The sequence below is a fragment of the Jaculus jaculus genome, chromosome 2 (genome assembly GCF_020740685.1).
Source record: "Jaculus jaculus isolate mJacJac1 chromosome 2, mJacJac1.mat.Y.cur, whole genome shotgun sequence".
Lineage (NCBI taxonomy): Eukaryota > Metazoa > Chordata > Mammalia > Rodentia > Dipodidae > Jaculus > Jaculus jaculus.
Genome location: NC_059103.1, coordinates 205,418,739 through 205,440,765, shown reverse-complemented (window position 1 = coordinate 205,440,765; position 22,027 = coordinate 205,418,739). Strand labels below are relative to the sequence as shown.

The 22,027-nt window shown below is 51.3% G+C and overlaps 2 protein-coding genes across 4 annotated transcripts in view; one reads left to right on the top strand and one right to left on the bottom strand.

Moving 5' to 3' along the window:
- The window catches only part of Tg (thyroglobulin), a 226,295-nt gene that overhangs the window by 176,414 nt on the left and 27,854 nt on the right, over positions 1-22,027 (top strand). Inside the window, exons 42-43 of the mRNA XM_004656332.2 lie at positions 19,895-20,059; positions 20,775-20,942. Coding sequence (XP_004656389.2) covers positions 19,895-20,059; positions 20,775-20,942 — 333 coding nt within the window. The remainder of the gene's footprint in view (positions 1-19,894; positions 20,060-20,774; positions 20,943-22,027) is intronic.
- The window catches only part of Sla (Src like adaptor), a 59,214-nt gene that overhangs the window by 33,453 nt on the left and 3,734 nt on the right, over positions 1-22,027 (bottom strand). For 2 of the 3 annotated variants that reach the window (XM_004656175.2, XM_045143008.1), the window contains exon 2: positions 6,727-6,872. The gene's annotated coding sequence lies outside the window, so the exon portion shown is untranslated. Of the gene's footprint in view, positions 1-3,633; positions 3,777-6,726; positions 6,873-22,027 lie in introns of all 3 variants that reach the window. The other variant, XM_045143009.1, reaches the window with a different exon arrangement.

Below are 22,027 nucleotides of genomic sequence, written 5' to 3'. Positions count from 1 at the left end.
CCCTTAGTTTTCCCTAGATTTTACTTTTCACAAATTATATCTTTACCCAGCATGCCTGGTGGACACGCCACTTTTCTTCCCCAGGTGGCTGTCTGCTTCTCCATAAAGAGTAGGTGGACCAGATGGAGGACACCCTGTGTCCCTCCCAGGCCAGGCCTGTTTTCAGTGAGGGCAGAGGTTGGTCCATAGAAACAGGGGACATGAGCACAGAGCTCTAGGCCTTTGTGCTCAGTACGTCACCTCCCTTGACCCCCACAGCTCCACATAGTACCTGCTGTTCCACTCAGGCCTTTAGAATTGCTGGAGAAAGATTGCACAGAGAAGTTACCCAGCTTGCCCCTGGGCCACTGGGCTCATCAGCAGTGGAAGCAAGATCTGAATCCAGGCCTCCACTTCCATAACAGGCCACCACTTCCCATGCCTTGGCCATTGGGAAATGGTGGAGTATGGTCTGAAGCCATGCCTCTCCTTTTCGTGGCAAGATAGGGTGTCTCTTTCCCAGCCGCTATAGGCTCCTGTGCATAACTTGTTCAGGAGCTGCACCACCATCGGTGCAAAACTCAGAATTCTTGGGAATCAAACTCAAAGGTTTAAACTGTCAGATGATTGTTCCTATGACTTAGAAAGCCCAGGGCAGGAGGAGATTGAAGAAAATCTGCAGTCTAAACTGAGGAGCAGCTCACCTCCCACGGGGGCTCATGTGAGGGCTCAGGCAGACTCATCGGCTGTTCTGCCCTCCCTTTCTCCACGGGCTCTGTCTCCTCCATGGCCCATATCATAACGCTCGTGACGTGCTGACGGCCCCCACACCAGGGTCACTTTCTGAGGATAAGTTCAGGTGGCTTGCTTATGATGTCATGATAGGTGCACAGTTAATTAGGCATGGCCTGGTTTAGCTGGAGGAAATCTGTTTTAAGAGCAGGGGACCCATCTCAGGGGATCAGGCTGTCCTTGAAGACAAGCTGGAGACAAATTGTCACTCAGAGGCTTACCAAGTCTCTTAGCATCACCCTCATCACCAGGACACATACAAACCCAGCCTTCCAGCCTGCCAGACTGCCTGTGCCAAGGGAAGTGAGACTGTGAAGCTACTTGACAGCAGAAGTGAAAACGCTGCCTCGGAGGCCCATGTCTGGTGGGAACTGGAGTTCCGGTAGTCAGAACCGCCCCTCCCTGAGTGCACTGGATGGGAGGAAGTGGTTGGGACTCGAAGTACTTAATTCCTTTTCAGAGCACTTAGGGAGCTTGAGAGAAGAAGGAAGTCAGTCACATGGTGTGGCTCCACTACAGACTTACTGAGGAGATGGAGAGATGGGTGGACAGACGGACAGACGCGATGGATGGACAGATGTGTGGGTGGGAGGATGCATGAATTGGTAGAATGAATGGGTGAATAGATAAATAGGTAGAGATGTGTGGGTGGATGGATAGAAGGATAGGTAGATGGATGGATGGGTGGGTGGACAGATGGACACATGTGTAAGTGGGAGGATATATGAATGGATGAAAGGATGAGTGGTGAATGGATAAATAAGTGGGTGTGTTGGTGGGTGGATAGATGGAATAGAAGGATAGGTACGTGGGTGGGTGAGTGGGCGGATGGATATATAGAAGGAGTAGTGGGTGAATGGATATATGGATGGACAGATGGCCAGGCAGACATGCAGAACAGGAGGGATTAGTATGTTCCTGAAGTGGCTAATAAGAATCAAATGGTTTGGTCAGGCTTGCTGGAAACCCTTAAGGAGGATTTTCAGTTCTAGCCTATCACAGAGGGAAGGGAAATAGTTCTCGCTGAATGGGAAGTGAAAATGTAAAAGCCTCTTTTCATGCAGAAGGTGGACGGACGGAAGTTGCCTGCAGTGAGAAACCCGCGGAACTAAGAAGGACACATTGCGTGCTAGGACCGAGGGAGAACGTCAGCAGCTCCCGCGGAGCACAGTGGAGAGGTCTCCTCTGTGAGGAGCACAGCTTCAGTTTGCTCCAATGCCAGCACAGTGACGTGGCTTTATTTCTATCAGACAGAGGGATGGACAGGAAGAGGTATTCAGAAAAGGGTGAAAGAAGGTCATGTCTTGACCCATCCTTTTAAATTGGCATTTAGCAGTGTTCTGCTAGGGATGCCAGTGGGGTCAGGCGGGCCTTGTCTGGCTTAGGAATGTTATCAATAGCCATGGCTTGGTACTTAGCATCTCCTGCATGGTACAGGTCCTTTGCACTTCTTACAAACACACACGGAAGATGGGGCTACTTTTGGCAAGAAATAAGCCGCATACGGAGCGAGGGATAATTGGCATGCAGAGAGGCAGAGTGACTTGCCCGGGCCGCACAGCCCCTTGGTGGTCCACCGGGCATCCTGACCCGGGTGTAGCTGAACACCCCTGGCCTCCCACAGTGTTCCCACTCTAGGGGTGTTTGAGACACGAGAGGCCAGGTGGATTTCGGTGTGTCTGTCCTACATATTATCATCAGTACACATTCAGTGTGCTTCGCTGAATCCTTTAACTGGAGAACGTGGATTGCAACAAAATTCGCCAAACACTGTCCCACCTTCCCACTTTTCAAAGGGCCACAGTCAAGTTAAATAGAGGTGCGATTTGGCATTGTGTCACAACCCTCCGCATGACAACCTGAGTGTGGATGACGTCTCTAACGTGAAGACTGCCGCCAGCACACACCGCTGTCCTTGGCTCGGTGCTCCCACTGTGGTTCTGTCACGCTTGCTGTCTCATCTTCTGACCAGCTGGTCACTTAACTTCTCTGAGCCATATTTTCTCCTCAAAGCACATAACAATGACAAATCCCCAGGACTGTTCTAAGGGCTGCAAGGAAGCAGCTTCATTCTGCCCTGCGCTGTCACACAAGACGGCAGACATCTGTATAGAGTGCAGCCCTAAGTCACTGAGGCCACAGCCACGTCACACTCTGATACCAGGCTCTCTCGATATGCCACATTCCTTGTGAAATATGGAGCAGAAATTCCTGAATTTCTTCTGTTTATAACATTTGATGATTTCAGAATTGATAGGCAGTGATAGTGCAGGTTGACCTTTTTAGCTTTGCCGTCTGCCTCCTTCCTACTTAGATAATTGTCATTATCTGTGCCATCTTCCCCAAGGAAATCCAAACTACCAGCCTCCACATAGTACCATCACCATCTCTCATCCTGGGCCCTGGACACCTGTTGGCATCACAATGCCCAGCAGATAGCCCTCACTGAGCACCTACCATTTGTCTGAACCTGCCTCGGGCACTGTTTATGCTAGTTTCATCAGTCTGTCCAATGGCTGTGGGAATTAGACACCAATATGCCCATTTTATAGATGAGAACATGGAGGCCTACAGTGTGTTAACTGACTTGTAGTCACACAGCTGTCACATCGCACATTGGGTGAGAATCATCCCCTGCTGGAAAAGTGTCTTGTCCACCTTCCCACTCCAGTCCTCCTTTCTCTGGAGTAGCCATGCATCCCCTCCAAGCTGGTGCAGGCTGCAGAGGCTACCCACGGGATTCCTGTGTCCTCTCAGAAGCCCATATCTGACTCCCAGAAGCCAAGTTTGCCAGACGAGCCTCAGTGGCTCCTCAAGTCCCTCCCCACTCTGTCGCAGACCCAGCCTCAGCGCCCAATGTACCTTTAGACACAAGGAGGCATGGCCTCCCTCGGGAGGCAGCTGTAGGGGGCCAGCAGGCGGAGGGTCACCGGCTCTCCATCAGCTGCTGCTCAGCCCAGCTCATGTTGTCAGAGCTGCAGTTGCTAAATGGCCACACACTTCCTCTGGTGAAACAAGGAAGATAGTCGCGGGGCTCACTGGAGGGCGGGTTCCTGTTCTGAAAAACCCACACCGAGCAGCCTTCTCCCCACAAGGACAGCAATGACAGACAGCAATACAGACAGCAATGACAGGGATGTTATGAATTTCATTATAAAGCCCCAGGGAATGTAGCCAGCTTGATTCTGAATGGCCAGAACTTGCAGAACTTGGTCTCTCTCTCTCTCTTTCTCTCTCCCTCTCTATCTAATTAAATGGCAGATGTGGCTGTGAATCTGCTCGTGTGTAGCCCCGGAGCTCACTGAGTCCAACATATAGCTATGGCTTTGCTTGCTGAGGCCTCTCTTTTCTGTCTTCTGATTATTACAGGTTTCTTGTATCACTGTAGAAGGGACCCAGAGCAGGACCTGTGGCCCTTTGTTCTGCCATAGGCCAATTTAGTTGTGAGAGACCTGAGACAAGAGACAACAAGGCCTGTGCACAGAAGGCCTGCCTGGCAGCTTCCTGGCCTCTAGACTAGAACCACCTCTTCTGGCTATGGTGCTGCAGAAGGTCTAGTATGAAAAAGGTGAAAGGGTGTGGCATCCTGGTAGATGGGATGGTCCTTGATGGGAACGTGAGTTAAAGGAAAAGAACTGAAAAGTTCAGGACAGGGCTGAGGCACACAGGCCTAACCTGCATACAGATCGTTGTGAGTGGAGGTCATGTGGGAGAAGGCTCTGCTTCCCAAGGAAAGCACATGGTGTCATGTTTGTGGGGGGGGGGGGAGGTGATGATCACAATGGCTACAATTTTGAGATGGTTAATTAAAAGAAAAAGTCCTCATCAAAGTGTGGAAAGACAGAGCTAGAGAAAGAGGGAAGGTGAGGCATACTCACAGGACACTAGAGGAGGGTGTGCTCATGGGTTTGAAGTTAAAATATACATGGTCTTTTCATAACATATTGCCCCATATATATATGCAATATGCATGAGCTCCCTGTTGACAGGTTGCAAGTGCTGAGTGGGGAGACCTATGGCATGATGGTAGGAGAGGGAGAGGCCTCTGGAGTACTGGTTCACGGTTGTCTGACTTGCCTGCTTTTGTCCAGGAAATGCCAGGTGACAGTGCCAGGGAGGATGACTTTCTGCAAGTGTCTCTTCACTCTTCACACCTCCCAAGAGTGTACAGAGCCCCAAAGTGACTTGCATACAGTTCCCAGTTAATCCCCACAGAACCAGAGCAGAGTCTAGGGCCTGTGACCCGGGGGCCCCCACCCTGCGAGGTCAATTCAGATACCCGGGACAGTCATTTGGAAACCTCACTGGGTGTTGCTTGCAAAGAAGAATTACAAACATGAGGGCAGCATCTAAATTTAGTAGGTTCTCTGTACTAGACAGCTGTCCTCAGATGGCTTGTGGAAAGCCAGCTCTGTACAGAGCATGCTGGGAAGGCACACACTGAGTGTTGGGAAAGACGGCCACAGTGGCGTAAGTGGGGCAGAATGGGCAGGCAAGGTCTGTGCTAGCACACTCACCCGGATGTGTACAGTAAGAACTAGGAGTGAACAAGCTGATTTTCGCTTCTGGCATTTGTCTAGAACCTAGTTGGCCACTGGCTATGTTCCGGCTGCCACCATCCCATCAGTGAACTAGAGAGAGCCCAGCACCTTCAGACACTGGTACTCAGCTGTGACATCCAAATGCCCAAGCCCTGCCTTCCTTACCAGCTGACCTCCTCTGGAGCCGTGAGACAGAGACCTCGCTTACAGAGCTGCTGTAAGGAGACACGGTGGCCACTAAGACATAAGAGATAGTTGCACAGGGGACTGCGGCTGGGGATGCGCGTTCTCTGGAAGGGATTAACAAACCATCGTAGGATGAGCCAGGGCAGGAGACGCACAGAGTGGAGTACTGCTGTGACTGTGGAGTCTTGGGGACAGGCAGAGAGTCAGGACACTTGCCGTATGGTGGCACAGACAAAGAGGCAAGGGCCAGAGCATGTGCTGGCCGTGAGTCATTTGGGCCCAGAGTGGTCAAGGACTGCAGAGGGCCAGAGGCCCTGGAGAGGAGGCCTGTGTGGTTAACATATCGGCCTCTCCCCAGGCTCCTCGAGCATCCTGGACATTCTGCAGGCCCATCCTTCACTCCCCACCTCAGCAGTGCACCCAGCATTCATCCCTGAGCCACAGTGGGGACCTGAGCTTTCTTCCCTGCAGTGGGGTCATCACTCAAGGTCAAGGATGCAAGGAATCTGCACAAGAAGCAAAGATAGGCATTGCCCTTCCAGGGACCTCAAGATAAGTGTGGGGTTGGCTAGGCTGGTCTGCACTGGTAGAGGATGGCCACTCATTGGGAGGTCACCCTCGCGGACATTCAGAGATGTACCATCTGTGTCAGAAACACCAGATTTCCAGAGGGCCTTGCAAATTAATTAGCTATCGAGGCCCAAACAAGCATCACAGAAATGCTCCAAGCTGCCAGCCATGCGCGGAACAAGCACAGTTCAGTTAAGTGGGAAAATATGGGCACCACCTTTGCCAAGGTGACACAGTCCTCTGCCAGGAATGAGCCATCATGGTCTGCAGCTGAAGCTGGCAGCTTTTCGAGTAGAGTAGTGGGACACTCATTTCTTTACCCTCATCTCTCCCAGGGGTGCCAGGCAGGAGGAGATAGCTCTGAGACCATTCAACCCATCACGGCAGGGGTAGGGGTGAAGCCTCCCTCCAAGTCAGAGTTCAAGGCTTAGCTTAGCAGGTCCCAGGGCTAGAGAAAGTTTGAGTTTTGTTTTCCTTCTTTTGGCACACGTGTGGGAAAGGGAGACTAAGGCAAGCTGGGGTCCAGTAAGCATTCCCTGAGGGGAGACAACCAGGCAGGAGCGAGTGTACCTGGCTGCCCATGCCTCCTGTTTGGAAGCCCTGCCTCCAGCAAGACAGTGAGACCCAGTTTCCTCCCAGGCTCCCAGAGCTCACTCACCTGGCTCCTTTGCGTTGTGGGCTGAGTTCAGCTACGTCTTGTCTGGAGTGGGAAGTGATGTCAGTACCAGCCACTGGCAGGCACCCGAGTCATTCCGTTTCCCTCACTCACTCTTTGCCATCCTCAGATGCCCCTTGGGGATTTATCTGCAATACAAGGATAGGACACATTGCACTTTGGAGTCAAGGTCAAGATGTCTGTGGGATGTGTGTCCTTCTGCAGATTTCTGAGTTTCCCAGAGCCTCAATGCTGTGGGTGGTGAGGATCCACAGGGTGACATGCAGAAACTTCCCAGTGCATAAGCATAGGGCAAAGATGGCCCAAGCACCAGAGGATTCTTTTCCTCCCACTGGAGCAGACCCTTCAGAGGACACTGGTATAACATGGTCACTGTACCTTGCCCAAAAGAGGTGACTCATATGTAACCATCGAATGGACAGAGAAATGAGGCCATGCCCAAGGAAGACAAGTCCTTAACTTGTGAAGATACATTTCCACCTCAGAGGAAAGCAAAACCCTGCCTTCCCCCTTGCGAGGGAGGGAAGACAGTAATGTTTCTCTGGAGGTATAGCTCCCTGTTCTGTAACCCTCTCTGGAGTTGGGGAAATAGCCCATGGAGGTGAGCTGAGTTTCCTGCTAGAGAGGCACCTGAATGTGTGTCTTCAGGCCCTGTTTCCGAGGGTACCTTCCTCGGGCTGTAGTACCTCAGAAAAAAGAAAACGTGGGGGCCTGTCTCATGGTGGCTCCCCTGCAAAGATCTGCACAAACAGTAGATCGCGGCTTTTCTGCCCGCGCTCAGCCGAGCCTGTTGCCTGCGCCGTGGGGCCCTGCTACTACACACAAGCGTCCCGTGCTAAGTTCTGGAGGCACTTGCTCACAGGCCAACTGCTTTCCTAGAATCCACCCCACACTTGTCTGCTGAAATGGATGCGTGTGCAGGAGCTTCCTGGGTAGCAGCTGTGGGCAGACAAGGGTGGCACTTGTTCTGCCCTGTCAGGCAGCTTGAGTGGAACAGGGGTCAGGACTGAACCAGGGAAGGGCAGGTGGTGGGGGCTTTGGGACACCAGTGGCCTGACCAAGGACTGGTGTTCACCGGATCCGTAACCCTGAGAAAAGTCCAGCACAGCAGGACGTGTGGCAGGCTCAGGGGGTATTCTCCCAGTTCCTTTTTCTTGTGGGGTGACTTCAGGTGCACCTTGCCTGGAGTGGGAGGTGAAGTCACGACCAGCCACTGACAGCCATCCTGCCTCCCCCAGTGGCTCTAGGATGCGCCAGAGCAGGCTGGTGAGCCAGTGGGTCAGTGTCTTCTGCACCAACTGTCCCTGCTCCCACTGTCGTAGACACTGGGTGGCTTACCAGGGCCTCACTGCATTTCTGGTGACTTCTCCACTGCTTGCTGCCCAGATCACTCTACTGCTGCATGCCCCTGGTTTACTCCTGGTCCACTGCCTCAGGAGGAATGGCTGCCCCACCTTAGGATGAGCCACAGTCATAGAGCATTGATGAGTCTTCTTCAGGGCCAGTCCTGGCATTATCCCTCTGAGCCTGGAGAGAGGTTTAGCAATCCCTCTCCCCTTCTGCCCAAAGGGGGGTCAAGCCATGCCTCCACCACAGCTCCTTTCCTCTGCCCTAAGCCAGGAATTTTCCACTGTCTGATGGCCAAATCTCAGAACTTCTGCTGCCATGGTGGTGGTAGGGGATAGACAGCAGAGGTGATGTCATCTGCCTGCAGTGTAGGCGTTGTCAGAGAATGATGTTGAGGTATAAGAGGTTGCCCAGCCACACCTGTTACTATCAGTAAAGCTCAAACCATGGACCGACCGAGTGGCTCCACATCCCTCTTTGCTCCAGTGTCTCAGTGTCACTTCCCCGCTCCTGCTGATCTGCCCACAGTGAAGAGTCCAGATGAACATTCCCAGCATTTTCATACCTTGTCATTAACTATCTACACACATGGAAAATGCCTTTATAAGTGACAGCTCGGGCTGGAGAGATGGCTTAGCAGTTAAGCGCTTACCTAAGCCTAAGGACCCTGGTTTGAGGCTCTTTTCTTCAGGACCCACATTAGCCAGATGCACAAGGGGGCACATGTGTCTGGAGTTCGTTTGCAGTGGCTGGAAGCCCTGGCGCGCCCATTCCCTCTCTCTCCCTCTCCTTCTTTCTCTCTGTCACTCCCAAGTAAGTAAATAAAATTTTAAAAAGTGACAGTTCCTACATACTGCTTATAAATACATGCTCTAGAGTTTTCCTCCTGAGCTCCCAGTGGGTATCTTGGGCATCACACTGGGGAGACCATGACTACCAGAGACCAAGAAGGAAGCAGAAAGCAAGAGAGGGGTTATGGACCATGTTCCATCCTCCTTGTGTGTGTCTCTGTGGAAGGGCCTGGAGATGCTCACAAACTGCTTAAGAACAAAGCCACAGCACCTGTGTTCCTGTGGGACAATGCTGGGGTCTGTTGGGACCCATAGCAACCATCTAGCAAGGCTATCTCAGACCACCTTCCTCGTCTTTGCTGTCCTGATCTTCAAAAGCTGTCAATTCTGAGAAGCAGCCACAGATCTGTGTTGTCATTGTGACACGGAGCATCTGTGCCTAGCATGGCCGTGGTGACCAGCAAATTCTTACAGGGAGGCAGGGAGGGAGAAATGGAGGGATTACGTTAAAAAAAAAAGAAAAAGAAAAGAAGCTTCCTTTACTGTAGATGGAAACGTCCTTAAGGCTTTAATCATGCTTAGATTCCCGAGGGCACCTGCCTGGATGGGCAGCTGGAGCTCCTGGAATTATCCCCGTAATAGACTGGCTCTGGCAGTGGCACAGGCCTGCCCTGGGATGTGGGAACAGCTGCTCAGCCGGCGATAAGGGCCTTGTGCTGAGCTTCCCAACACCCCGGAGTCAGGCTTTAGCACGGCTCTGCCCCCGCGTTCTCATCATATGCACCGCAGTGCCAACATGACTGGCCAGCCGCCTCTGAGGATGCTTGGCTAGCAGGAATGAGGTGACAATCCTAGCAGAATTGTGCCAGCTTCCCTTGAAATCCCCTCTAATGCTCTCATTCTAAGATGCCTTCTTAATACTTCTGCAAGGTCCGCTTTTACCTGATGACAAGATTTTGTTGTCAAAAGAAGATTAGGAGCAAAACTGGCCTTGATGTCGTTTAAATCGCTTTTACTCAGCGATTGAAAACTGGTTTAAGTAAAACTGACTTAACAGGTGTGAAGTGACCAGTCAGGAGTATCTCAGGGTGAATGGACCCGCTAATCACACACAGCAGTGGGTGGCGGTGAAGGGGGCTGGGGTTAAAGGAGATTTGAACTGCAGCCACCACTGTAGACTGGGGAATATTCCACTATTTCAAAATGTTAATTTGAGATGTGATAAGCTCACCAATAATTGACATTTATGGAGTGCTTTGTGAGTTACAGCCTCTTTTTGTATCTGTTACTTTATTTAATTTTCATAAGAATTCTTTGAGATATTGCTTGGAAGTTTCACGACTGCTATAATTGACTGGAAACTTGGCACACACAAGCACCGCCTGTTGTCTCGTGAACTCTACTCAACAAATGTATGAGTACGTTATTCTCCTCATCATTACATTTGAGACAGCTGAAGCCCAGGGACCAAGTGTTCCCACTAACAATATGCAGCTGGCTAGACAGGTGCTGGACATCAACCTGGCCTAAGGTTCCTGCGGCCCAGCCTCTTGATGCCACACCCTTTGTATAGATGAGAGAAGGGGTCCCAGACTTGGAGCAAACGTCCCTGTTGACAGTGCAGGATCCAACAGGATCTCTCTAGGCCAAAAGCCCAGTTCTAGTTCTTTCTCCTTAAAGTCATAGTCATGTCTACTTGTTTGCATCTCACAGATTTGAGGGGGCCGGTGCTGAGCATGATGGGAAATGACTTTCAAGGGTGGGGAAGTGGATGGAGGAGGGAAGGTGTTCTAGATGTGTGCCTGTTTCGTTCACACAACTGCACCAGAATCTTACCTGGACACCCCAGGACGTGCAGGGAAGCACTTGCAGTGAGTGTGTACTTGAGGGGGAGCTCAGGGCTGTACCACCTTATCTCAGTGGGAGTTGAGTCCAGACCATGAGAAGAGGAAGCGGGCTCTGCAAAGGAAGTGCTGAGCCCATCTGAACACATTGACTTGGGGAGCAAGGGGAGGCCCCCAACCTGGGGATACCGCCACAGGGTGCAATTCAGCCTGTCAACAGAAAGTTGGGCCTCAGGAACCCAGAGATGGGCTCTGTGACGTTCAGGATGCTGAGGCAAGCCTGGTGCGGGTCTCAGAGTCACCACCATCTCGTGTTGCTAGAGTCTTCTGATTCTAACCCCTAACCTGGCGGTTTTCTCACCTGCTCCTTTTAGTGTAGCATGTGAAAGGCTTTTCTAGGCTACTGTCGCACCTCCAGTGAATCCCCATCTTCTTCCAATGGCCCTTCCATATCAAAGCCTTCTGCCTCTATGCTGAACCCTGTTCTGTGTGCTGATAGGAGTCCCTGGGCCAGGTCGTGGCTGCTGTTGACTGTCCTGAGAGGCCCCTAGCCAGTTCTGTGCTCCCAAGGTTGCCTCAGGCCATCCCTCACATGAGGCACTTCCTAGGACAGGCATGGAAATCCCACTTGATGATGGACCGGCCAGTGGCATTGGCTGAAGGAAGGAGGGAGGAAGGAGAGATGGAGAAGAGGGGAAGAGGAAGCTAGCCATCAGACTGGGGCTGTGTCATCTCCAACGGCTCTTCTCTGTGCTCACACTTCTGCGTGGTTCTTCATAATGAAGGCTCATGGCAGAGGCCAAACCTGTGGGACAAACAGCCCGCCCCTGCCTGAGGTATGAGGGGAGGCTTCAGTGGGGATGGGTGTCCCCCTTGCAGGGGCCTCTTTCAAATCCATCTTCTACCTGGAGGTGGGCACAGGAGGGTAACACCTCCAGAGATCCCCCCAGGGGTATCCTTTGTTAATGGCACTGGGTCACCACCTAGCTCAGCACACAAGAGATGAATAAAACCCTGGCTTTACACCACAGGACTGATGGAGCTCATTGACAATGCCCTCTGGAACAACACAGACCTGCATACACCTCATGATTTCCAAATCCATAATCTTAACCAGTGCTTTGTTGTGAAAGTTGTGTTTCAAAGTGTTATTTATTTATATATTTTATATATATTATATATTTATATATTTATACATTATATATTTATATATATATTATATATAATTATATATGCTTCTATGATATATATATTCAGTGTGATAATTTAGACGTGCATAGTATGGATGGATCTAATCAGGATAACTTACATTTACAATTCCTTATTGCTACTTCATGACTGGGTCTTTCAAGCCCCTCTCGTCCTGTTTTACAAAGTTTTAAAGAAAGTGATGAAATAGAATTGGTCAACACAGCTCTAGCTGCAACCATCCCACAGTGGTACCAGAAGGGTTCCCAGTAGCTCAGGCCACAGTATGCAGGGAGCCCTCACTCATTCCAGTCAGCGAGTATGCGTGCTCAGCCCCTTCCACAGCTCAGCTCCCCTGAACCTTATTACAAGGCTGCTTTGGGAGTACCGGTTACTGCCTTGTGATCCCTGGCCTCATAGAGCTGGGACCCAAACCCCTGCATCTCAGAATGTGCTTGTGATTGGAGACAGGGTCTTTAATGTGGCAATTAAGTTAAAATGAGGCCATCTGTATGACCTGATGTAGTCTGACTGGTGTCCTTATGAGGAGGGAACTCTTGCCCACTCAGGAGCCCTCCAAGATGCTTGCATAGTGGGTAGAGGGTGAACACATGGGGTGACAGGCAGAGGCTAGTGATTATAGGCTGGAGACAGACGCCTTTAGAGGAGGCTACTTGCCAGGCCTGGTCCCAATCCCCCACCCCTCCCACTTCAGGACTAAGAAAATGGATATCGCTTGTCAAGCCGTCCAGGGGGTGACATGTGGTCATGTTTTCTTCCTAGCAAACAGAGTGTGACTTGTTTGTTCAAAACTGAGTAATGAAACGTGTCAAACCATAGCACAACGAGCCCACCACCCTCCCCTCTGCAGTCCCGAGACTGCTTGCCCCGCTCCTGGGGGGGGGGGTGCTGCTGGGTGCTGGAATGAATGAGAAGTAGGAAGGCTTCTACACAAGCCCCTGTTCCAAAGAAGGCCGTGAAGGGAGGCATCCCCTGTGCACTGGGACGAAGCACTCCCTGGCACCAGAGCATGAGGCTCCAGGGCTGCATTTTAAGTCCCTTTAGACATGAGCACAGCCTCTGTCTAGGTCACTTGAGGGTGTCACTCTTACAATGGGACATCTTGGCCTTTGAAGCCATTAATTTTCCAGTGTCATGCATTCAAACGGCTTCTGAGGGCAGAAGGTAATGGAGTGAAGCAGATGTCTTGTTTGTGACAGATGGACAAAGGCAGTTTGTCATGTCTGCAAGACCTGGAGGAAGCATATAACAGGTGGCCTCCCCATTCTAAAGCCAGGTACTGTCTATTCCCAAAGAAAAGAGCCTTAGAAGGAGCCGCTGGAGGCTTCGTGTGGTCCTGAACGCATCATTCCCACCCCTGATACCCAGGCAAATGGGTAATTATACAGATAAAATGATGCCAGTGACCTTTGCCGAAGGTGTATGGAGAAAGGAGGTTGAGCACATCGTGTGCACGACTGTGGTGACAAGCAGCCCGAAGCCAGCTCCCAAACGTCGGATGACAGGGGTCACGTCATTACGCTTGATGAGTCTTTGCTGCTCTGGAATAAGGGGCCATGGTTGCTGCTCCCAGGAGTGGGGAGGTCTGATGAGAGAGAACAGTCTCTGTGTGCATGGAACCCACCAGGTGTCCACTGTGAGTGGGTGCCATCCTCTCTCCTCTCTGTCTGTGTCGACTTAGCTAGTGGACAGGTGACAAATCTCTTAAATATATATACCTGTGGAGTGCATGGCAGGGTTAGACGGGAGCTTCTCAGACGTATCTCCAAGGCATAAGTGGCAAAGGGGAAATAGATACACTGGGCTTTGTCACAATTAAAAAGGGTTTGACTGTGAATGATTGGGGAAAGTGAAAAGGCAGCTCATAGAGCAAGAGAAATTATTTGCAATTGTGTGTCTGATAAGGAGCTTGTGTCTAAAAAAATATAAGGAACTTAGTAATAGAGAGGCAAGTTGGTTTCCAAAGAGGCAGAGACTTGAGTAGATGCTACTCCAAAGACATCCACTCGCCCCTTAGCTGGAGATGAGGTTCTGTACTTCACAGGTCAGTAGGGAGATGATGCTAACCAGGCCCAGGAGATTCCACTCCCTGCCCATTGGGATGATGATGCCTGCCTTTAATCCCAGCACTCGGTGGGGGGTAGAGGTAGGAGGATCACCATGAGTTCAAGGCCACCCTGAGACTACATAGTGAATTCCAGGTCAGCCTGAGCTACAACAGCAAGACCCTACCTCAATAAACCAAATCAAACAAACAAATGAACAAACCAGAAGCTAGACTGACCATAGCTAGTCCTAGTAGAGAGGCAGAGACACAACATGTGCGCATTACTAGTGGGAACGTAGAATGGTGTGGCCATGCTAGAAAATGATTTGACAACGTTGTCATACGACTGAGCGATTTGAATCCCATCCCCCAACCTCACTCCTAGCCCCGGACAACTGCTACTCCACTTCCTGACGCTGCAGAGCCCCTTGCTCTGGGCATTTCATTAAAATGCTCATGTGCTGTGTGGCCTTTTGTAGCTGACATCTATCACTTCATCTGGGTCCTGGTACATAGGAGTAATTCATTTCTTTTTGTTGCGCCTGCCTCTCCACTCCAGTGTCCCCACAGGTGCCCCACAATCTCACATGGGTGTTTCACACCCTTTTCCTCTTCAGTGGCCCTCATGCCACACGGGTGCCCCTCACCCCTCACACAGGCGTCTCATAGTTCTCTCCACTGCAGTGCACTTCAGGTCAAACAGGGGACTCACACCTCTCTTCACTGCAGTGTCCTTTAGGTCACACAGGCATCCCATACCCCTCTCCCAAGCTCAAGAGTTCTAGGCTCTTTCTTGATTCTGGTAGCAGAGAAAGTGCCTTGTCTTGAGGCCACTCAGATGTGCACCCAGTGGACATAGTACAAACTTTTGAAACCCATCCACTTGGGGTCTGGGAAGAGGGTTCAATGAGAAAAAACAAAACAAAACAAAACAAAACAAAACAAACAAAAAACATTTGCAGTGTAAGATTCCGAGTTCAGATCAGCAGAACCCACAGGAAGAGGTAGAGTTCATCTGTAGTCTCAGCGCTCCGATAGTGAGATGAGAGGCAGAGACAGGAGAATCCCTGGATTCTCACGGGCAAGAGCCCCACCTCAAACAAGGTGGGAGGTGAGCACTGACACCCAAGGTTGTCTCTGACAAGGTGGGAGGTGAGCACTGACGCCCAAGGTTGTCTCTGACAAGGTGGGAGGTGAGCACTGACGCCCAAGGTTGTCTCTGACAAGGTGGAGGTGAGCACTGACACCCAAGGTTGTCCTCTGACAAGGTGGGAGGTGAGCACTGACACCCAAGGTTGTCTCTGACAAGGTGGAGGTGAGCACTGACACCCAAGGTTGTCCTCTGACAAGGTGGGAGGTGAGCACTGACGCCCAAGGTTGTCCTCTGACAAGGTGGGAGGTGAGCACTGACGCCCAAGGTTGTCTCTGACAAGGTGGGAGGTGAGCACTGACACCCAAGGTTGTCTCTGACAAGGTGGGAGGTGAGCACTGACACCCAAGGTTGTCTCTGACAAGGTGGGAGGTGAGCACTGACACCCAAGGTTGTCTCTGACAAGGTGGGAGGTGAGCACTGACACCCAAAGTTGACACCCCCCCCCCCCGCCATGTGCACTGCAACACTTGTCTGCTCACATAGGCAAACCCACGTGGGATTAAAAATATCCACTTCACCAGAGCTTGGGGACTTTCCATTTTATGCCTGTCTCTGCATAAAATAAACATAATCAGAATCAATAGTGGGTTGTTTTAGTACATGGGCTTGAATCCAGCCCAGGCTCTAAGCCAGCAGAACCTGGTGAAGCTCTTCGAGGTGCTGTAGTATGGTCAGGGCTCTTAAGTTACCTTCTCTCAGGTGTGAGTTGACGGCGTGGGGTTCTGGTTCATGTGTAGACTCTTGCGGGGCAGAGTCCCTCCTCACTATTCCTAACTTTGTGATGTGTCGTTGGGATGAGAACTCAGTCGTGAGATGGCTGGGGATGAGCTGTGGCTGGTGTATGCACAGAGAGCAAGGCAGGCCACTCTTTGCCAATTTTGCAGGTGGGCGCATGCAGCTATGAGAAGAGCAGCCTCTGAGATGGAGGCCGCAGAGGCCACATTGCCTTTTAGCCTTCTTGGCACCACCAAAATCAGTTCTGTGACTTTCCGCCACGATTATGCAATGAATGCATGGTGGGAAAGAACCCAGTAGTTGACAGTATTCCCAGTGACAATTACAGCTCACTTTCGTTGACTGTTGGTAGTGTACTGGATGTTTTACACCCTCTCACATCTGCTCTGCGACAACTGACTAAGGTCCCTTCCATACAATAGGAGCCAGAAACTAAGAAGATGGGTCAGTGGGGTGGGGTGGCAGAGGAGGTGAACAGGGGCAGCTGACAGAACTGAGACCAAAACACTCTCCAACTGTTCCCATGGTCAGGGCCTTTGTGCTTGGCATTAGTGTCACCTTATTACAGGACAGAAAGGCCAGCGCCATCAGAGAGCACAGTGGGTAGAGGACAGAGCTGTAGGCAACTGCCGAGATCCACCATCTGTCTGTACCTCACCAGCTGTGAGACTAGGAGGGAGCATAGCTTTACCTCTCAATTTCCTGTCACCCCTAGAGTTGAAATTCTACTGTGCCCACACTGAAGGTTGGTCTGAGGCTCAGATGAGATACTGTGAGTGCTGGGTTAACTCACCCTTACTGTGCTGTCTGTGAGCTGGCCCTGCTGCGGAACTTCCCAGACCTTGACTTTGGGATAATATTCAGTGGCACTGGAGAGGAGGTAGCTGTAGGCTTCCCACCCTTTCTGAATGAGGATGAAGATGGAGGAAGGCTGAAGGGTGTGGGGGTGCGAGGAAAGAAATGGAACAGAGGCACTGGACTTCTTTCCTACCCATAGTCACCTAGCTCAATGATCCATTAGGCAGGGTCTTCAAGGCAAATCTGGACAGCAAGATGCCACCAACAGTGTGCCTCTCCCCGTTTGCTTGGCTGGCTGGTGACACCTTCATGGAAGGACTTCAAGGGCAGGGATTCCTTCCAGGATACACTGGAGGCTGTGTGTGTGTGTGGTGTGTGTAACTACAATGGTACACATCTGAGCACTGAGCAGGATCAACTCACTGTGCATGTTGTAGTGGTGATTGTGTATGTCTACGTGTGACTGTGTGTTCCTGCCTGTAGATGTCCATGGCTGGGGCAGGTCTAAGTCTGAGGAGACTCTCATGGGTAATGGAGATCAAGGCAGCTTACAGAGGCTCCAGGAAGAAAAGGCTGTGGTCGGCAGTTGTGGTTTGGCCCATAGCATGATTAGTGCTAAATAAAGCAGAGAGAGGAAATTCGCTGTCACTCCACAGCAGATGCGGCTAGATAAGGCTCGAGCCCCAGGTTGTACACATGCTTCCATGACAAGAGGACTGAGGTCGCCCTGTGCTTCACACTCTGAAGGTCCTGAGACACAGACAGGCCAGTACTTCATCCTCTGTAGGTCTGAGAAGCTGACAGTCCAGTACCTCACACTGTACAGAATCTGAGACACTGACAATCCAGTACCTCACACTGTCTAGGAGCTGAGATTTTTTTTTTAATTTTTTTTTTGTCCATTTTTTATTTATTTATTATTTGAGAGCGACAGACACAGAGAGAAAGACAGATAGAGGGGGAGAGAGAGAATGGGTGCACCAGGGCTCCCAGCCTCTGCAAATGAACTCCAGACGCGTGCGCCCCCTTGTGCATCTGGCTAACGTGGGACCTGGGGAACCGAGCCTCGAACCGGGGTCCTTAGGCTTCACAGGCAAGCGCTTAACCGCTAAGCCATCTCTCCAGCCTGGAGCTGAGATTTTTGACAGTCAAGTACCTCACACTGGGCAGGATCTGAGAGATTGACAGTCGAGGAACTCACACTGGGCAGGATCTGAGAGATTGACAGTCCAGGAACTCACACTGGGCAGGATCTGAGAGATTGATAATTCAGTACCTCACACTGCACAGGATCTGAGAGATTGACAGTCCAGTACCTCACACTGCACAGGATCTGACAGACTGACAGTCCAGTACCTCACACTGTACAGGATCTGAGAGATTGACAGTCCAGTACCTCACACTGTACAGGATCTGAGAGATTGACAGTCCAGTACCTCACACTGTGCAGGATCTGAGACACTGACAATCCAGTACCTCACACTGTCTAGGATCTGAGATTTTTGACAGTCAAGTACCTCACACTGGGCAGGATCTGAGAGATTGACAGTCGAGGAACTCACACTGGGCAGGATCTGAGAGATTGACAGTCGAGGAACTCACACTGTGCAGTATCTAATAGATTGACAGTCCAGTACCTCACACTGTACAGGATCTGAGAGATTGATAGTCCAGTTCCTCACACTGTGCAGTATCTAATAGATTGACAGTCCAGTACTGCACACTGTGTAGTATCTAATAGATTGACAGTCCAGTTCCTCACACTGTGCAGGAACTGAGAGACTGAGAGTCCAGGACCTCACACTGTGCAGGATCTGAGAGACTGACAGTCTACTACCTCACACTGTACAGGATCTGAGAGATTGACAGTCCTGTTCCTCAGACTCCTAAGTTCTTTGAGACCCCACCACACTGACAGGTCCTCACTACTACTCCATGTAGTAGACATCTGCTTTTTTACTGATTATTTTGTTGTGTTTCTTCACAATGGCCTGTAACATGTGATTTCCTAGCCTCATCCAAAATGGAAAAATAAAGGTCTCAAAGTGGCTGCCTCTCCAATTCACTTCATCAGAGAGTGGCAGAACTGAGTTCCAGCTTCGTCCCTCTGCTCTTCAGCCTGTGCCCTGTGCATGACTCGGCTCAGCTGCTGGCAGCACCCACGCCCCACCCAGTCACTGGTCTTTGATGTGAGGGCTGCCAGCCATTGGTTTGTTTAACCACCAATTTTCCACAAAGAAATAGTTGTCCTTCAGAAAAAGAATGATTAAATCAAAAGAAGAAGAAAGTCATTAAGCTATCTCATAGGACCAGGGCAGCCCAAGCCTTTGACCACTTCCTCGTCACATCAGTAAACCTGTTCATTTACAGCTGGTGAAATGATGAAAACACCAGAGGCTATCCTGAAATCCTGTTGCCTCCACAGCCTGGTTGTGGGTGAAGCTGGGTGGTGCACCCCGGCCACCCAGAAGCACTTTGCTCCTTAGAACGCGAGGCTGTGGGAGAGTAGTTGCTCCAGTCAAACCCTGCTCCACACTCTGACTGCAGCCACTACTGCCACCCACCATGTCACCCTGATCCTGATCCTTCCATGGGCAGCCTGCATCTGAGCGAGAGGGTGTGGCCCACAGAGCAGTGCCTGAGCCAAACATTGGGCCACACCCTGCTCAGCTCCCTGCTTCCTCCCTGGATGAAGGAGCCTTCTCTGACCCTCCTACAGCCTCTTGGAACTCAACACTCTATTGACATTCTAAGACCAGAAACGTCCCAGGATGCTCACTGATGAGACTTCAAGACCGTCCTTTCCTTGTGTCTGTGTTTCCGCCATTGGGCATCTCTTTTAAATCCTACTGAATTTTAGAGTCAGGAAAGCTTATTATTGAAGGCAGGGGTGGTTCTACCTTGCAGAGTTCTCGTCTCGGAAGACTGTCCTGGCCTTTGTCTCTGTTTGGGAACATCAGCCTTCCCCCTCCTTGTCCACCTTCAGCTACATGGCACAAAGGAGCTCATCTAGAGCCTGTCACAGACGAGGAAACATGCTATACCTCAAGGTCACACAGCATGTTCTAAGCAGCCAGTCAGCCACACTCCCACACAGTGGACACCTCCATCAAGGGTCCCAGGATGTCACTGTGTGGGAGGCTACAGAGCCCCGCTGAGCACTCCGGGCAGACCAGGGGTGGCGGCGGTACAAAACATGAACCTCAATCCTTACTCACTCTTCCAGGGAGGCTCGGCACTGTCCCCAGCTGCAGTCATCAGCCCCAGCAGGGCTCGGCAACAGGCAGAGGCCTTGGCAAAAGAGATCGGATGCCCCACCTCACCCAGCCAAGCAGTGGTGTCTTGCCTCCGTCAGAAGCCCGCCAACATCCTCAATGATGCTCAGACCAAGGTGAGCACTTGTGTGCAGGTTGAGGATGGACAATCTCTGCTCTTTACGAATTGAAACCCAGGGCTAGTGAGGAGACATGATCTGTTCCGAGCCACCCAGCAGGTGGATGACAAGCTGGAGCTAGACTGTATGTCCTGTGACCCCTACCTCATGCCAGACCATGGGCTGGGGCAACCCATATCCAACCTATTGACAGCAGACAGGCTGTGCTGCCACTTAACTGCTTATGTGCACAGTGGGAACTAAGCCAGAGACCCGCGGAGTGCCAGGATGGAGTGGAATAGCCCAGGTCAGCACTTCAGGGACACCCAATCAGGCCACAGCTCCTTAGACAGCACCTCTGGGTGCACCCCTCTGCGTGCAAAGACCTTGTCTGCTGTTCCAGTCATTTTCCTCTTGCTTCCCATTAGAGCCTAGCTGTGTGGCCAGCAGGAGAGTCTGTGGTCAAAACCCCATTCAGAAAAACAATGCAGCTGTTTGTTAAGTCCACAGGCATTCTGAGGCAGGATAAAAGTCTCTCAGGGGCTGGAGGGGGCCATGGTTCCCCCTGCTGAGTTCTCCTCCCACGGGCCATCCAGGGCCTGTCCCCGTGCAGAGCCAGCAGCCCTTTATCTCTACATCCAACAGCGGGAGCTGGGCACAGATGGGGATGACACTATTTTTAAAGAGAAAAGTAAGATGTACCCAGGTAACGTCCTTCTTCCCCACCCTGCAGCTGCTGGCCGTGAGTGGTCCTTTCCACTACTGGGGTCCTGTGGTCGATGGCCAGTACCTGCGGGAAACCCCGGCCAGCGCGCTGCAGAGGCCTCTGCCAGCAAAGGTCGATCTGCTTGTTGGGAGTTCTCAGAATGACGGGGTCATCAACAGAGCCAAGGCCGTGAAGGTATGTGGCCTCTGGCTGCCATGTTCTGGAAGTGCTGACTGACTCTGCAAGTGTGCCAGGGTGAGGAGTCACTGGCTTACTTACAAAATGTGACTCCACCATGGGGTGCTTTTGTCCCCACAGGTTCTGGGGTTAAACATAGGGCCTGCACTCCTGTGCAAAGGCTGCAGGGGTTTGAAGGTGGTAATGGGGAGGCTGGCTTCTGAACTAAGCTGTTTTGCAGAAAGTGAGCAACCCAGCTACATCTACAAGTCAGCTGTAGCTGGGTACCCTGGGAAGTCTGCAAGGAGGAGCCTGTGTGATAGCTTGGCAGCCTCGGCATTCTGAGCTGGACACCAGGTCCTGCACCATGCAGACCTCTGTTCCATGATGCATGTCTGTCCTCCTACAAGTGGGAGAAGGACCAAGTCCTGAAATGACACCCAGATGCCAGCCTGCCAGGCTGGGTCTCTTCCCGGGCGCTGGCTAAGTGCAGCTCTGTGTGGGTGTTGGAGGTGGAGTGGTGGGAGCCAGCCCAGAGGACTCGTGCTGGTGCAGCAGGGTTCTTACTCTGACCGGGTGCTTGGGCCATTCCCTTAATGCAAACAGGCCTAGAAGAGGTAACTCATGTCTCCCCTACCCAGCGCTGAACTGAGCCACAGCCTTTCAGGTGGTCAGACTGAAGACCCCAACCATGCGATGCAGGGACAGGCGCCTCTCTTCAGCTCTACCTAATGCCTATAAAGCATGAGTAGAAACTCATGAACGCCTCCAGTTCCTCTGGGTTATCCTACTGCCCTTGGGTGCCATACCTCAGTTTGAACAATATACTTTAGATCCTTAAATGCATGTGTTTTCCATAACATGTACACAGAGATGCTTATCACAGTATTACTGTGGCAAAAAGTTGGAAGCACTCCAGATGTCCACTAAGAGGGAAATGGCTGGCTAAATTACAAAGCACACAAACTAGTTAATCAATACTAGGCAAAGCTGTTACAAAGGTGCACTAGGTGTCTCTGCCAGCCTGAGGAATGCCTGGGTCAGGCTGCTAAGTGGAAAACAAAGATGCCTAAGAAGACAGACTTGAGTTAGTACTCATGCTT